This window comes from Hordeum vulgare, chromosome 5H (genome assembly GCF_904849725.1).
Source record: "Hordeum vulgare subsp. vulgare chromosome 5H, MorexV3_pseudomolecules_assembly, whole genome shotgun sequence".
Taxonomy (NCBI): domain Eukaryota; kingdom Viridiplantae; phylum Streptophyta; class Magnoliopsida; order Poales; family Poaceae; genus Hordeum; species Hordeum vulgare.
The window spans coordinates 388,942,767-388,959,496 of record NC_058522.1 but is presented as its reverse complement, the minus strand read 5'-3'; the positions used below and the strand labels follow the sequence as shown (position 1 = coordinate 388,959,496).

The following is a 16,730-nucleotide window of genomic DNA, read 5'->3' as shown; positions in this document are numbered from 1 at the left end:
TTGTCCCTAAGCAATTGACTACGTTACTACATCGACAACAAGTATCATGTGGGAGAGGCCTCTGCTAGCATGTCATCCCTTACTTGGAATTCTATGCACTTATGATTGGAACTATTAGCAAGCATCCGCAACTACTAACGTTCATTAAGGTAAAACCCAACCATAGCAATAAGATATATTGGTCCCCCTTCAATCCCATATGCATCAATTTCTATGCTAGGTTTGAAGCTTCTGTCACTCTAGCCTGCCAATACATAGTCCTATCAACATACAACTAACCCTATGGTGTGATCCACGCGCGCGATCATATGATGGGCACCAAAGGACAGCAACATAATCACAAGCAAATTAAACCAATCATAGCAATTCATCAATCACCGATAGGACAACGATAATCTACTCAGACATCATAGGATAGCAACACATCATTGGATAATAATATGTAGCATAAAGCACCATGTTCAAGTAGAGGGTACAGCGGGTTGCGGGAGAGTGAACCGCTGAATATAGATGGGGGAAGATGATGGAGATGTTGGTGAAGATGACGGAGGTGTTGGTGTGGATCACCGTCACAAGATGATGTCCCGGGCGGCGTTCCGACGTCGCCGAGAGAGGGGGGGAGAGAGCCCCCCTCCTTCTTCTTGTTCCTTGACCTCCTCCCTAGATGGGAGAAGGTTTTCCCCTCTGGTCCATGGTCTCCATGGCGGCGGAGGGGCGAGAGCCCCTCCGAGATTTGATATCCCTCTCTGTGTCCTTCTGTTTCTGCTCTCCCAGATTCTGCGTTTCACCGTTTCTTAAATTCCCGAAGATCCCTAACTTCGATTGGGCTGAAATTTTGAAACGATTTTCTTCCGGATATTATCTTTCTTGCGGAGAAAGAAGGGATCCAACCGCCTTAAGGAGTGGACACAAGCCTGCCTGCCGTAGGCCCACCCCATGGCCGCGGCGACACGGCTTGTGGGCACTCTGTGCATCGCCTCGCGTTGATTCTTCTTCCCAAAAATCATAAATATTCCAAAAAAAAACCCGTAAGTTTTTATTACGTTTGAACTTCATTTCGTATGGATATTCTGCGAAACAAAAAACATGCAACAAAGAGGAACTAGCACTGGGCACTGGATCAATATGTTAGTACCAAAACAAGTATAAAAAGTTGCCAAAAGTATATGAAACTTGTAGAATATTGGCATGAAACAATCAAAAATTATAGATACGACAGAGACGTATCAGCATCCCCAAGCTTAATTCTTGCTCGTCCTAGAGTGGGTAAATGATAAAAAAGATAATTTTTGATGTGGAATGCTACCTAGCATAATGTTGATCATATAATCTAATCATGGCATGAATACTAGAACACGAGTGATTCGAAGCAATAGTCTATCACTTGACATAAAGACAATAATATTTCAAGCATACTAACAAAGCAATCATGTCTTCTCAAAATATCATGGCCAAAGAAACTTATCCCTACAAAATCATATAGTCTGGCTGTGCTCCATCTTCCCCACACAACGTATTTAAATCATGCACAACCCCGGTTTTAGCCAAGCAATTGTTTCATACTTTAGTGTTCTCAAACTTTTTCAACTTTCACACAATACATGACCGTGAGCCATGGAGATAGCACTATAGGTGGAATAGAATATGGTGGTTGTGGAGAAGACAAAAAGGAGGAGATAGTCTCACATCAACTAGGCGTATCAACAGGCTATGGAGATGCCCATCAATAGATATCAATGTGAGTGAGTAGGGATTACCACGCAATGGGTGCACTAGAGCTTATAAGTGTATGAAAGCTCATAAAAGAAACTAGTGGGTGTGCACCCAACTTGCTTGCTCACGAAGACCTAGGGCAATTTTGAGGAAGCCCATCATTGGAATATACAAGCCAAGTTATATAATGAAAACTTCCCACTAGTATATGGAAGTGACAACATAGGAGACTCTCTGTCATGAAGATCATAGTGCTATTTGAAGCACAAGTGTGGAAAGAGGATAGTATCAATTGTCCCTTCTCTCTTTTCTCTCATTTTTTTGTGGGCTCTTTCGCCTCTTTTTTTATTTTTATATATTTTATTTTATTTTATTTTGGTGGGCATCTTTGGCCTCTTTTTTGTAAATGGGCTTCGCTGGCCTCTTTTATTTCCTCACATGGGACAATGCTCTATTAATAAAGATCATCACACTTACAACTCAATACTTAGAGCAATGATGACTCTATATGAAATGCCTTCGGTAGTGTACCGTGACAATGATCTAGCATAGCAATGACATCAAAAACGGACAAGCCATGGAAACATCATGCTAGCTATCTTACGATCATGCAATGGAAATATGGAAGTGGTGGCACATGTCATGAGATGGAACGGTGGTAGTTGCATGGCAATATATCTCGGAATGGCTATGAAAATGCCATAATAGGTAGGTATGGTGGATGTTTTGAGGGAGGCTATATGGTGGGTGTAATGCACCGGCGAAAGTTGCGCGGTACTAGAGAGGCTAGCAATGGTGGAAGGGTGAGAGTGTGTATAATCCATGGACTCAACATTAGTCATAAAGAACTCACATACTTATTGCAAAAGTCTATTAGTCATCGAAACAAGGTACTACACACATGCTCCTAGGGGAAAGGTTGGTAGGAGTTAACCATCGCGCGATCCCGACCTCCATACAAAGGATGACAATCAATAAATAAATCATGCTCCGAATTCATCACATAACGGTTCACCATACGTGCATGCTACGGGAATCACAAACCTTAACACAAGTATTTCTAAAAATACACAATTACTCCCTAGCATGACTCTAATATCACATCTTCATGTCGCAAAACTATTGCAAGGAATCAAACATATCATATTCAGTGATCTACAAGTTTTATGTAGGATTTTATGACTAACCATGTGAATGACCAGCTCCTGTTAACTCTCTAAATAGGTATAAGTGAAGCATGAGAGTTTAATTCTTTCTACAAAAGATATGCCCCTCTCTAACAAATATAAGTGAAGCAAAAGAGCATTCTACAAATGGCGATTTTCTATGTGTAGGGAAACAGGCAATTTAAACTTCAAAAGATATAAGTGAAGCACAAGAAGCATTCTATAAAGCCAATCAAGGACTATCTCATACCAGCATGGTGCATAAAAGAAAAAGGAAAAATAAACACAAAAGACGCTCCAAGCATTTGCACATATCATGTGACGAATTAAAATATAGCTCAGAGTAAAATTACCGATAGATTGTAGACGAAAGAGGTATGCCTTCCGGGGCATCCCCAAGCTTAGACGTTTGAGTCTTCCTTGAATATTACCTTGGGGTGCCTCGGGCATCCCCAAGCTTAGGCTCTTGCCTCTCCTTATTCCTTCATCCATCGTGCTCTCACCCAAAACTTGAAAACTTCAATCACACAAAACTCAACAAAACTTCGTGAGATCCGTTAGTATAATAAAATAAATCACCACTTCAAGTACTGTTGTGAACTCATTCTAAATTCACATTAGCATTATATCTATTGTAATCCAACTTCACCATGGTTCATACCCCCCGATACTACCCATAGATTCATCAAAATAAGAGAACAATGCATAAAAAACAGAATCTGTCAAAACAGAACTTTCTATAGCAATCTATATATTCCGTATAGTTCTGATATCTCAAAAAATCTGAAAAATTGCGAACGTCTGGAAAATTTGTATATCAATCAGAAGCAAAAAGAATCAACTCAAAAACTCTTCCAAAATAAAAAACGAAAATTAATTTCGTGAGCAGAAAGTTTTTGTCTTTTCTCAGCGTGATCAAACAACTATCACCCAAACTAATCGTAAAGGCTTTGCTTGGCACATTATTTTTTAAAACACAAAGGAATTGTACAAGGGGATAATTATTTTTGTGAGAAACTTCCATGAAAAATTCTACATTGTTTCCATGAGCATGAACACAAGTGTTCAAGGTCGACCCTCACTTCCGCAATGCATCACCTTTCAATCGCTTCTCTTTTTGAAAAAGTTTTAAGTTCCCCTCTATATTTTTATTGTTTTTAAACTAAATAAAAGCACTCAACAGAAATAAATGACTCTCTAAAACTTCCGGGTTGTCTCCCAGACAACGCTTTCTTTAAAGCCATTAAGCTAGGCATAAAGTGCTCAAGTAATGGATCCACCCGGATCCCAAGGTATATCAAAGCCAATTTTAATTAGCAATGATTTGAAATTTAGTAGTGAGCACAAGGTAACATATATCAAGCAATGACGAAGTCTAACTCTCTTCTTATGCATTGGCATGTCATAAAATAACAATTCATGCACACCAAGTAAAGGCCAATACATAGCATAAGCAGTTTCATGCAATTTTATCGTATTGGAAACATAGAGAGGTGGAGATGTAGTTCCTCTCTCATAATAATTGCAAGTAGGAGCAGCAAGCACATGCATATTATATTCATAAAAATCATCATGTGTAACATAAGGAACTATAGCTAGCTCATATTCATAAGCATCATTGATATTGGCATCATGGCCACAAGCATAGCAAGCATCAAGTTCATCAAAAAGGGATATTTCAAACGAATCCAAAGGATCATAGCATTCATCCTTCGGTAAGAACGAAGGGAAATTAAATAATGTATGAGTAGAAGAGTTACTCTCATTAGAAGGTGGACACGGGTAGCTAGTCCGCTCTTCCTCCTTTTGTTCTTCGCTCTCCTCTTCATCTTTTTCATCTAATGAGCTCACAATTTCAGCATTTTCTTCTTCCATAGTTTCCTGCAAAATAATAGTCTCTTCTTGGGCAGCATAGGATTTCTCCTTAAATCGTTCAATATGGGCATTATATTCATAATTAGTATAACAATAACGAAGCATAGCCAAATTTTCAGATCGGTAAGGAGCATCATCATTATCATCACACCTTTTAAACAGAGCCTCAATTTCATAAGCACCCATAAAAGCAACAAACTCTTCTATTTGATCCACATCATAGTAATCATACATACCATTAGCATAAGAATCCAAGGTTCTATGATCATTAAATTCACAAGAAAAGGGAAGGTGTGGAGCCTTCATCCTAGAGCAACAAGTCACACCATATCTCTTGCATAGTTCCCAAGCATACCATTTCAACAAATGGATTTGATCCCATAAAAGTTTCCATTTTTGAGTCAAGCGATAATCCCTAAAGTATTCACGTTGATCCAAAGTGTATCTCATTATATAATTGGATGGGGCATTCTCAGGATTATTAAAGAAGTGCATAATATTTTCTACATAACGAGCCTCAAGGGTTTTAGGAGGTTCCCCATCTCCATGAGTAGCAAGTACACCTATTTTTTGGGTATTTCATGTTCCATATCCATAACTAAAGATAGAGAACAACTTAGAACAGCAAATAAATCTACTTAGTGATAAAGCAAACAAGCACACACGAGGATATTCACCCCATGCTATTGCTCCCCGGCAACGGCGCAAGAAAAAGGTCTTGATAACCCACAAGTATAGGGGATCAATTGTAGCCTTTCTCGATAAGTAAGAGTGTCGAACCCAACGAGGAGCTAAAGGTAGGACAAATATTCCCTCAAGTTCTATCGACCACCGATACAACTCTACGCACACTTTACGTTCGCTTTACCTAGAACAAGTATGAAACTAGAAGTACTTTGTAGGAGTGATAGGATAGGATTGCAAGAAAGTAAAGAACACGTAAATAAAACTAGGGGCTGGTTAGAAAAAGAAACAACTACGAGTGTCTAACGAGTGTGGAAAAGTGGTGGTAGGAGTTGCGGAATTGTCCCTAAGCAATTGACTACGTTACTACATCGACAACAAGTATCATGTGGGAGAGGACCTCTCCTAGCATGTCATCCCTTACTTGGAATTCTATGCACTTATGATTGGAACTATTAGCAAGCGTCCGCAACTACTAACGTTCATTAAGGTAAAACCCAACCATAGCAATAAGATATATTGGTCCCCCTTCAATCCCATATGCATCAATTTCTATGCTAGGTTTGAAGCTTCTGTCACTCTAGCCTGCCAATACATAGTCCTATCAACATACAACTAACCCTATGGTGTGATCCACGCGCGCGATCATATGATGGGCACCAAAGGACAGCAACATAACCACAAGAAAATTAAACCAATCATAGCAATTCATCAATCACCGATATGACAACGATAATCTACTCAGACATCATAGGATAGCAACACATCATTGGATAATAATATGTAGCATAAAGCACCATGTTCAAGTAGAGGGTACAGCGGGTTGCGGGAGAGTGAACCGCTGAATATAGATGGGGGAAGATGATGGAGATGTTGGTGAAGATGACGGAGGTGTTGGTGTGGATCGCCGTCACATGATGATGTCCCGGGCGGCGTTCCGACGCCGCCGGGAGAGAGGGGGATAGAGCCCCCCTCCTTCTTCTTCTTCCTTGACCTCCTCCCTAGATGGGAGAAGGGTTTACCTTCTGGTCCATGGTCTCCATGGCGTTGGAGGGGCGAGAGCCCCTCCGAGATTGGATCTCCCTCTTTGTGTCCTTCTGTTTCTGCTCTCCCAGATTCTGTGTTTCACCGTTTCTTAAATTCCCGGAGATATGTATCTCCGATTGGGCTGAAATTTTAACACGATTTTCTTCCGGATATTATCTCTCTTGCAGCGAAAGAAGGGCTCCAACCTCCTTAAGGAGTGGCCACAAGCCTGCCTGCCGCGGGCCCACCCCCTGGCCGCGGCGACAGGGCTTGTGGGCACTTCATGCATCGCCTCGCGTTGATTCTTCTTCCCAAAAATCATAAATATTCCAAAAAAATCCGCGTAAGTTTTATTACGTTTGTACTTCGTTTGGTATGGATATTCTGCGAAACAAAAAACATGCAACAAACAGGAACTGGCACTGGGCACTGGATCAATATGTTAGTCCCAAAAATAGTATAAAAAGTTGTCAAAAGTATATGAAAGTTGTAGAATATTGGCATGAAACAATCAAAAATTATAGATACGACGGACACGTATCAACACATCAAACGACGCTTCAACCTCATCCGCGACTACATCGAAGGGGAGGACGTAAATATATGCAAAGTGCACACAGATCTGAATGTGGGAGACTCGCTGACTAAACCTCTTCCTCGGGCAAAGCATGATCAACACCAGAACTGTATGGGTGTTAGATTTATTACAATGTAATTCGCATGGTGATGTGAGGGCTATATTATTGACTCTACTGCAAGTGGGAGACTGTTGGAATTATGCCCTAGAGGCAATGATAAATAAGTTATTATTATAATTCCTGTATCAAGATAATCGTTTATTATCCATGCTATAATTGTATTGAATGAAGACTTAGATACATGTGTGGATACATAGATAAAATACTGTCCCTGGCAAGCCTCTAGTTGGCTAGCTAGTTGATCAAGGATAGTCAGGGTATTCTGACTATGTACAAGGTGTTGTTGCTTGATAACTGGATCACATCATTGGGAGAATCATGTGATGGACTAGACCCAAACTAATAGACGTAGCATGTTGATCGTGTCATTTTGTTGCTACTGTTTTCTGCGTGTCAAGTATTTATTCCTATGACCATGAGATCATATAACTCACTGACACCGGAGGAGTACTTTGTGTGTATCAAACGTCGCAACGTAACTGGGTGACTATAGAGATGCTCTACAGGTATCTCCGAAGGTGTTCGTTGAGTTAGTATGGATCGAGACTGGGATTTGTCACTTAGTGCAAGCAATGTGACTTACTGTAAGTTACGGGATCTTGTATTACGGAACGAGTAAAGAGACTTGCCGGTAAACGAGATTGAAATAGGTATGCGGATACTGACGATCGAATCTCGGGCAAGTAACATACCGAAGGACAAAGGGAATGACATACGGGATTATATGAATCCTTGGCACTAAGGTTCAAACGATAAGATCTTCGTAGAATATGTAGGATCCAATATGGCCATCCAGGTCCCGTTATTGGATATTGACCGAGGAGTCTCTCGGGTCATGTCTACATAGTTCTCGAACCCGTAGGGTCTGCACACTTAAGGTTCGACGTTGTTTTATGCGTATTTGAGTTATATGGTTGGTTACCGAATGTTGTTCAGAGTCCCGGATGAGATCACGGAAGTCACAAGGGTTTCCAGAATGGTCCGGAGACGAAGATTGATATATAGGATGACCTCATTTGATTACCGGAAGGTTTTCGGAATTATCGGGAATGTACCGGGAATGACGAATGGGTTCCGGATATTCACCGGGGGGCAGCCCACCCCGGGGAAGCCCATAGGCCCTAGGGGTGCCACACCAGCCCTTAGTGGGCTGGTGGGCAAGCCCAAGAAGGCCCCTGCGCAGGAATAAAAGAAATCAAAGAGAAAAAAAGGGGAAGTGGGAAGGAAGGGAAGGACTCCACCTTCCAATCCTAGTTGGACTAGGATTGGAGGAGGAATCCTCCTCCCCCCTTCGGCCGACCCCCTTGGGGCTCCTTGAGCCTCAAGGCAAGGCCCCTCCCCTCCCACCTATATATACGAAGGTTTTAGGGCTGATTTGAGACAACTTTTCCACGGCAGCCCGACCACATACTTCCACGGTTTTTCCTCTAGATCGCGTTTCCGCGGAGCTCGGGCGGAGCCCTGCTGAGATTAGATCACCACCAACCTCCGGAGCATCGTCACGCTGCCGGAGAACTCATCTACCTCTCCGTCTCTCTTGCTGGATCAAGAAGGCCCAGATCATCGTCGAGCTATACGTGTGCTGAACGCGGAGGTGCCGTCCGTTCGGCACTAGATCGGAGCGGATCGTGGAACGGTTCGCGGGAGGGTTCGTGGGACAGTTCGCGGGGCGGATCGAGGGACGTGAGGACGTTCCACTACATCAACCGCGTTTATTAACGCTTCTGCTGTGCGATCTACAAGGGTACGTAGATATGAAATCCCCCTCGTAGATGGATATCACCATGATAGGTCTTCGTGCGCATAGGAAATTTTTTGTTTCCCATGCGACGTTCCCCAACAGAGCCAAGGGGTGGTGCAAGCCCTTAGGGCGCCGGCCAATAAGGCCTCCTTGGTTCGGACGACTTGGGGAAGGGAGGAGTCCTTCTCCAATCCCATTTGGATTAGGACTCCTTCCTTATTTTCCCACCTCTTTTGGATTTTCCACTTTTTCCTCATGGGCTTTCCTTGGATGACTTTGTCAGCCCAATAAACCTTATTGTGTAACCAATAAACCCACATGGACCCCTTGGGGCGTGGTGGGCCCACCCAGTGGGCCCCCGGAACCCATTCGTCACTCCCGGTACACTGTCGGCAATGCCCGAAAACTTTTCGGAATCCAAACACCAACTTCCTATATATCAATCTTCGTTTCCGGACCATTCTGGAAACCCTCGTAATGTCCTTGATCTCATCCGGGACTCTGAACAACCTTCGGTCACCAACACATGTAACTCAACTATACTAAAACATCATCGAACCTTAAGTGTGCAGACCCTGCGGGTTCGAGAACTATGTAGGCATGACCCGAGACACTTCTTGGTCAATATCCAATAGCGGGACTTGGATGCCCATATTGGATCCTACATATTCTACGAAGATCTTATCGGTTGAACCTCTGTGCCAAGGATTCATATAATCCCGTATAACATTCCCTTTGTCCTTCGGTATGTTACTTGCCCGAGATTTGATCGTCGGTATCCCTATACCTATTTCAATCTCGTTACCGGCAAGTTTCTTTACTCGTTTCGTAATACAAGATCCCGTTACTCACACTTGAGTCACATTGCTTGCAAGGCTTATATGTGATGTTGTATTACCGAGTGGGCCCCGAGATACATCTTCGTCACACGGAGTGACAAATCTCAGTCTTGATCCATGCTAACTCAACGGAAACCTTCGGAGATACGTGTAGATCACCTTTATAGTCACCCAGTAACGTTGTGCCGCTTGATACACACAAGGTATTCCTCCGGTGTCAGTAAGTTACATGATCTCATAGTCATAAGAATGAATACTTGACACGCAGAAAACAATAGCAACAAAATGACACGATCACATGCTATGTTTATAATTTGGGTCTTGGCCATCACATGATTCTCCTAATGATGTGATCCCATTATCAAGTGACAACACTTGTCTATGGTCAGGAAACCTTGACCATCTTTGATCAACGAGCTAGTCAACTAGAGGCTCACTAGGGATAGTGTGTTGTCTATGTATCCACACATGTATTTGAGTTTCTAATCAATACAATTCTAGCATGGATAATAAACGATTATTATGAACAAGGAAATATAATAATAACTAATTTATTATTGCCTCTAGGGCATATTTCCAACACTGAGGACAATGAGCAAAGTTGGCTGCAATCCAAGTGAAAGAAGCGCCAGCCGGCACTCTATCTTTCTTCCCTCCATCTTCTACCTCCGGCTGTGGAAGTGACATACCAATATGGGCCTCCATTTGTTGCCGCTATCCCTCAGAATCAGTGCTCATACAAAGAGGCTTCCCCTCGATCAGAAGTGCGGTGATCATGGAAACATCTTCAAGAGACACTGTCATCTCTCCGGTCCGGAGGTGAAAACTATGGGTCTCCGGCCTCCACCGATCAGTAAGTGCACTAATTGCCGCAGCGTTCAGGTTGGGCGTTGACCGACTCACAAGCTGAATGAATGGAAGGAGTCCTATCATCTCGATATATGGTGTGTAACGCTCATCGTACGACATGACAATCGATGCCCCGCGAGACCGAATCTTCAAGGGCATAAGCTTCTGCAAACATAGAGGAGTGATATGATTACGGTTTCATCTTATTAAATAATTACATGATTTTTGAACATATGTTCTACTTACCATCCCCTTCTCCGACATTAAATAGGCGCGGTGTTCAACATCATATGCATCATTCAAAAGCCACACCATCCTACATATCACCAAAAAAATACACTTATGAATCTACTCATCTTCAAAAAAATACTCATATGAATCTACTCATTTACTAATCCACTTATCTACATATTACTAAAAAATACTCATATGAATCTACTCATCTTAAAAAAAATAGTGATTTACTAATTTCCTCATAAAATCCACGCCATCTACTTATAGGAATAGTCATATACCAAAACTACATATCTAGGATTCATAAAATAGGACTAACTCCTCATCTACATTTCAACTCCAATCAAAACATGGCTCTCAACCTAACTAATACAAAATCTGAAAAATACACAATACTTTTTGGATAGAAAGATGGGAAACGGAAGAGATTACCTCGTAGACAAGTTTGGGGGATAAATCCACGGAAGAAATCAACAGATCTGAAGCATTTAGAAGAGGGGATTAAGATGAGGAGAAGAGCGCGTCGCCGCTGCTGTTAGTTTGAAAAACGAATGGGAGGGGCGGGGATGGCCCGTGGCTGGATAAGTCACAGTGTGGCGCCTAAGCACTCGGCGCCACACTGCAGAGTGTGCAACACCTGAGCCTTGAGCGTCGCACTGCCGGGGAATGGGGCCAGTTGTGCGAGCGTGGTCGGGCGTGTGGCGCCGACAGTTTAGGCGTCACACAATGTAATGTGCCGCCTAGGTGTCGGATGCCACACGAAAGGGTCGGCTGCGTGATTTTTTTTTCACCGCGGGTTCACTTTGCGACTTCTTTCAGGGTAGGGTTCAATTTTGTCAAATTTTTAGCATTTTGGTTGTCATAAATGAATAGAAAAAAAAAAGACAAAGCATGTAAGGAATATCCAGCGAATCATCCGCTCGAGGAGATCCTTGGATCCTAGTACAGTCCGTGGGTGGCCGAATAGGACGCACTGGCTGGCTGGCATGGGCGCCATGGCCACCAGCACCATCGCCGGTTCCCTCCACAGTCGGCATCTCCATTGCCGCATTCTCCTGCTACTGTTACCGTACCTCCCAATCGCGTTCCTACTCGTTGATGGCGGCGGTATTCCGACGACGCTGGACGGGCCGTTCACGCCGGCCACCCGCGCGTTCGACCGCTCGCTGCGGCGGGGCAGCGAGGACGTCCCGCTCTCCGACCCCCGCCTGGCCCCGCGCGCGCGCCCGCCGTCCCCGGAGCAGATCGCGCTCGCCGCCTCGGCCGACCCCACCTCGCTCTGGGTCTCCTGGGTCACGGGCCGAGCCCAGGTCGGCTCCCACCTCACCCCTCTCGACCCCACCGCCATTCGCAGCGAGGTCTGGTACGGCGAGCGCCCCGCCTCCGCCGACACCGTCGGCCACCCGCACGTGGCGAGGGGCTCGGCGGAGGTGTACAGCCAGCTCTACCCGTACCCAGGCCTCCTCAACTACACCTCCGGCGTCATCCACCACGTCCGGCTCGTGGGCCTGAGGCCGTCCACCCGCTACTACTACCGTTGCGGTGACAGCTCCCTCAAGGGCGGCCTCAGCGACGAGCGCTCTTTCCGGACATTGCCGGCGCCGGCGCCGGACGCGTACCCTCGCCGCGTCGCTGTGGTCGGGGACCTTGGGCTCACCGGCAACTCCACCTCCACCGTCGACCACCTCGCCAGGAACGACCCATCCATGATATTGATGGTCGGCGACATGACGTACGCGAACCAGTACCTCACCACCGGCGGCAGAGGCGTCCCCTGCTTCTCCTGTTCCTTCCCAGACGCCCCGATTCGGGAGTCCTACCAGCCACGATGGGACGGCTGGGGAAGGTAACTAACTATATATCTCTTTGATCAATCGCCATTTGTCAAATTCTTGCTGTGGATTAGTGGTGGTGCGGTGAACTGGTGATCTGAGTGGTGAGTGCTAGTATCATATTAAGATTTAATATTGTCAACTCAATTCGGCCACATGCGGCCGGCCAAGTGGTGGCGGCGGGTCTGCTCTCAGATCTGTCCGGTGGCGACTTTGGAGCGACAAGACAACTGGTGAAGACCGAGCCTCGATTAGGGTCATGGAGGAGGATGGTTGCGTCCTTTGACATCGTTACCTTGTTGAAGGCATCGTCATAGCATGGCGTGTCGCTCCTTTCGGCCTGTTTCAAGGGAAACCCTAGGACGGTGGCAACGCCTCACGCCATGCTCCTTGCTGGAGGCATCGTTGTGGAGCAGCCGAGCAGGTCCCGACTCGAGTGCACGGGTGGTGGAGCGGTGCTTCATCCTACACATTGAGGGTGACGGATTTCGACGGCGTGGCACGGTGAAGACTCGGTGTCTGATGTGTGGCAATGGACTCGTGCAAGGGGGTGACGTTGTCTGGCGTCGTGGTGGCGTCGATGACAGAGAGGCCTCGCAAGGTCGATGCGTCGGTATCTGCTCTGAAGATGGATCGATGGAAGACGGAGGTGACGATCCTTGCAGCGAGTGCATGTAGTGTCCACTAGGAGTGTGCCGGACCGAGTGTGCCCGCTCCAGGTATTATGGCTTGGTTGGGACATTCGGCCTTAGATGTTAGGATTTGGTGCGATGTTTGTTTGGCATTAGGCTCGGACATTCGACATCCCTTCATCAAGGGGATAGGAGTAACGACATGTGTTGCTAAGATGGTGGTTTTAGGCTTACTGATGTATTACCTTGTAAGGTTTTTATGAATAATTAATAAAATGGCTACATGCATCATCCAAATGCAGAGGCCGGGATACATCCTCCTTTTCTAAAAAAAACATACGTGAGTCATGTTGTTGGAAGCATGCAATTAGTGGAAATTGGAGCTTTTATTGTCACTAGGTGTGCACTCCACCAACACCAAGGGTGGTCAATGATGTGGCATGTAAAGATTGAGATAAGAGTAGAGCTACAGCATCATAGCTCCAACATATGTCATGTTTTCTTCTGAGCACATTTATGAATGTGTATGGATTAATCTAGATTCATGGAGCCGCTTGCGTCGAAGGTTCCAATGATGGTGACCGAAGGGAACCATGAGATCGAGCCGCAGGGACATGGCGGAGCGGTGACCTTCGCCTCCTACTTGGCGCGCTTCGCTGTGCCGTCGGAGGAGTCTGGATCCAACACCAAGTTCTACTACTCATTCAACGCGGGTGGTATTCACTTCATCATGCTTGGTGCCTATGTCGACTACAATCGCACAGGTAATATGTTAACCAACTTGCCATCGTTTCATCTGGAATTCTAGATGGATGGCCTACTCTCTTGACAAATTGTAACATTTTGCCAACCGACTATGTTTACATGTACATAGTGATGCTGATAGTAGTAACTAATATTAGGTAGTTGCATCTTTGTGCGTAGGAGCTCAGTACTCGTGGTTAGAGAAAGATCTGCAGAAAGTTGATCGACGAGTCACGCCATGGGTTGTCGCTTCTTGGCACTCACCCTGGTATAACAGCTATTCCTCGCACTACCAGGAATTTGAGTGTATGAGGCAAGAAATGGAAGGACTCCTGTACCAACATGGGGTCGACATTGTCTTCTCAGGCCATGTAAGCACACACATTGTTTGGTAAATGCTTTGATTCAGAGACTGCATTCATTCGATTTCATTGCTTTCTTTTCTCGCACCCACATTAATCAATCCTACTGCCCTTAGTCCCGCTATTAATTCGATTCAAGTCCCTTACCTTTTCAGTGAAACAAGTCTGGTTGATTTGATTATACATTTGATTGCTCAAGGTACACGCATACGAAAGGATGAACCGGGTGTTCAACTACACGTTGGACCCGTGTGGGCCGGTTTACATTACGGTCGGGGATGGCGGTAACATTGAGAAAATCGACATTGATCATGCAGACGACCCTGGAAGCTGTCCCTCACCAGGTGACAACCAACCTGAATTTGGTGGAGTCTGCCATCTGAACTTCACTTCTGGTCCTGCCAAGGGGAAATTTTGCTGGGAGCGGCAGCCGGAATGGAGCGCATTCAGGGAAAGCAGTTTCGGCCACGGTATTTTAGAGGTAATTAAATCACTTCACCTTCTGCTCCTCCTTGTTATAAATTCTTCACTAGATGTGTCCTGTGTATGCTCTTGTACCGTTCCTGACATAAAGAGATCATGCAGGTTGTGAATTCGACATATGCTTTGTGGACATGGCACCGGAACCAGGATACATACGGAGAACATAGTGTGGGAGATGAAATCTATATAGTTCGGGAACCCGACAAGTGCCTATTGCAGCCAAGGGGTGTGATTTCGCAAGACTGGTGATTTTGAAGTCTACGTTCTTTCTCAAAAGAAGAAATCTATGTAGCTATATGTGCTGTTATGTTGCAACTTGTGCTTACGACCAATGTAGATTCTCAATCATTTTGTTCGTTTGTGCTTGCGTAGGACAGGCCCTCGGGGGTAACGCCCTTCTTCTCCATGAAGTATCGCTTCACTTGTTCAACAAACTGCTAAAATGGCCGGCTATCACTGAGAACATGCACATTGAGAAAATATTTTTCGCGGTTATGACTGAGAATGTGTTCAACTTATACAAAACAAAAGTATGTATACTCGAAAACCAACAAATAAAAAAGTATGTCCGACCTACCGGATTCGAACCAGTGACCTAAGGATTTAGCTGTAACACACTACAGTCCTCCGCTCTACCAACTGAGCTAAGGTCGGGATGTGATTAGTTCTAGTAGACGAACTACATATACTAACCATATTTATCTTTTCCTTCACGAGGCGTTCTCGAGCGCAGGGAAGCCTCGAGAACTGAGACGCAGGGAAGCCTCGAGGGCTGATGCCTGATGGGAGTTTGCGTGTGAGATGGTTTCCGGTGACGTTTGGCTCTCCGTGTTTCCATTTTTGTGTTCGTACACATAGATTTGACCGCGTGATGATATCCACGTCAAGGATATGCACATGAACGGCTACCTCCGGGCACGAATGCCATGAAAAGGTTTGAATTTCAATTTCACGTTCCCATAGTGTGTTGGGGCCCTTCCATGACGCTCCGCTTTCTTCTGCAAGGGGGTGACAGGAACACACGGTGGTTTCGTCTTGGTGGTGCTCTTTTGAGGAGTGAGTATCAAGTCCTAGAATGAAAACTCTATGTCCGACCTTCAATGGTTGCGTATGGTAATGACGAGCTTTGGAGTCTGCTCACACATACCCTTTCGAATGGCGGGGCACATCAACAGACGGCAGAGGCCACGATCCGAGAAAAGTGGATCGCCCGTGTGTCGGGCGACTCGATGGATCCAATCGCCACGGCCGTTGTCTCATGTTTTGTTTCCCTCCATCACTGTTGGAGGACGTCGCCGGGCTAAGCCCATGCGGCCAATGATGGCGGCAGAGGCTCCTCCCTTCCCTACGTCAGCTTTTCGTGCGGGACCTCCTTACGCGTGGAGCGCTAAGGCCTGCGCCAGGGCGGCGCTCAGCTTGCTCCCGGCGTTGGCTTGGGCGATGGTGAATCTTGTCGCTCCGTTCCTCGTGGAGATCTCTGGACCTGTGGCGGCGCCCCGGTAGGCATGGAGACGATGTCCTTGGCTGGCGGTGTTTGCGGATGGTGGGTGGACGGCGTCTTGACCATGGGGGTAGTGAGTTGTCGGTGGATCTCCTCCCCGCTGCAGGCTCTCTCATGCCTCACTTGTCGGCTTGCGGTCCCGACCGCCGGCCTTGGTGCATTCATGGGGCTGGTAGAGGTTGTAGAAAAGCGAGGCTGAAGTGTATACCAATAGGCAGGGACGCATGCGTGTTAAATAGGAGGACAAAGTTACAGGTTGGTTGGGATTAGGATTGATCTTCAAGAATATTAACAGAAGGATGAGATCTAATCCTAACAACCCAACACGTTTACAACACAAGCATGCATCCT

General features: G+C 45.5%; 1 protein-coding gene and 1 non-coding gene across 2 annotated transcripts; one reads left to right on the top strand and one right to left on the bottom strand.

The window, feature by feature from the left end:
• The first annotated feature begins 11,764 nt into the window (after nt 1–11,764).
• On the top strand, nt 11,765–15,373 carry LOC123396732 (purple acid phosphatase 23-like). Its single transcript, XM_045091582.1, has 5 exons — nt 11,765–12,671; nt 13,830–14,053; nt 14,214–14,404; nt 14,595–14,876; nt 14,981–15,373. The coding sequence occupies exons 1-5, from the start codon at nt 11,812–11,814 to the stop codon at nt 15,125–15,127; spliced, it is 1,704 nt and encodes a 567-aa protein (XP_044947517.1). The 5' UTR covers nt 11,765–11,811; the 3' UTR covers nt 15,128–15,373.
• A 72-nt stretch (nt 15,374–15,445) lies between these two features.
• Nucleotides 15,446–15,532, bottom strand: TRNAY-GUA. Its single transcript is given in 2 exon segments — nt 15,446–15,481; nt 15,496–15,532. It is a non-coding gene; the product is annotated as a tRNA-Tyr (tRNA).
• Between the last annotated feature and the right edge of the window lie 1,198 nt (nt 15,533–16,730).

Bases quoted from the DNA above. Each gene is read 5' to 3' on its own strand.
- LOC123396732 (XM_045091582.1), top strand. From the start codon at position 11,812: ATGGGCGCCATGGCCACCAGCACCATCGCCGGTTCCCTCCACAGTCGG. The intron at 12,672-13,829 runs GTAACTAACTAT...GGATTAATCTAG, and splicing joins CGATGGGACGGCTGGGGAAG to ATTCATGGAGCCGCTTGCGT. The intron at 14,877-14,980 runs GTAATTAAATCA...GAGATCATGCAG, and splicing joins TCGGCCACGGTATTTTAGAG to GTTGTGAATTCGACATATGC.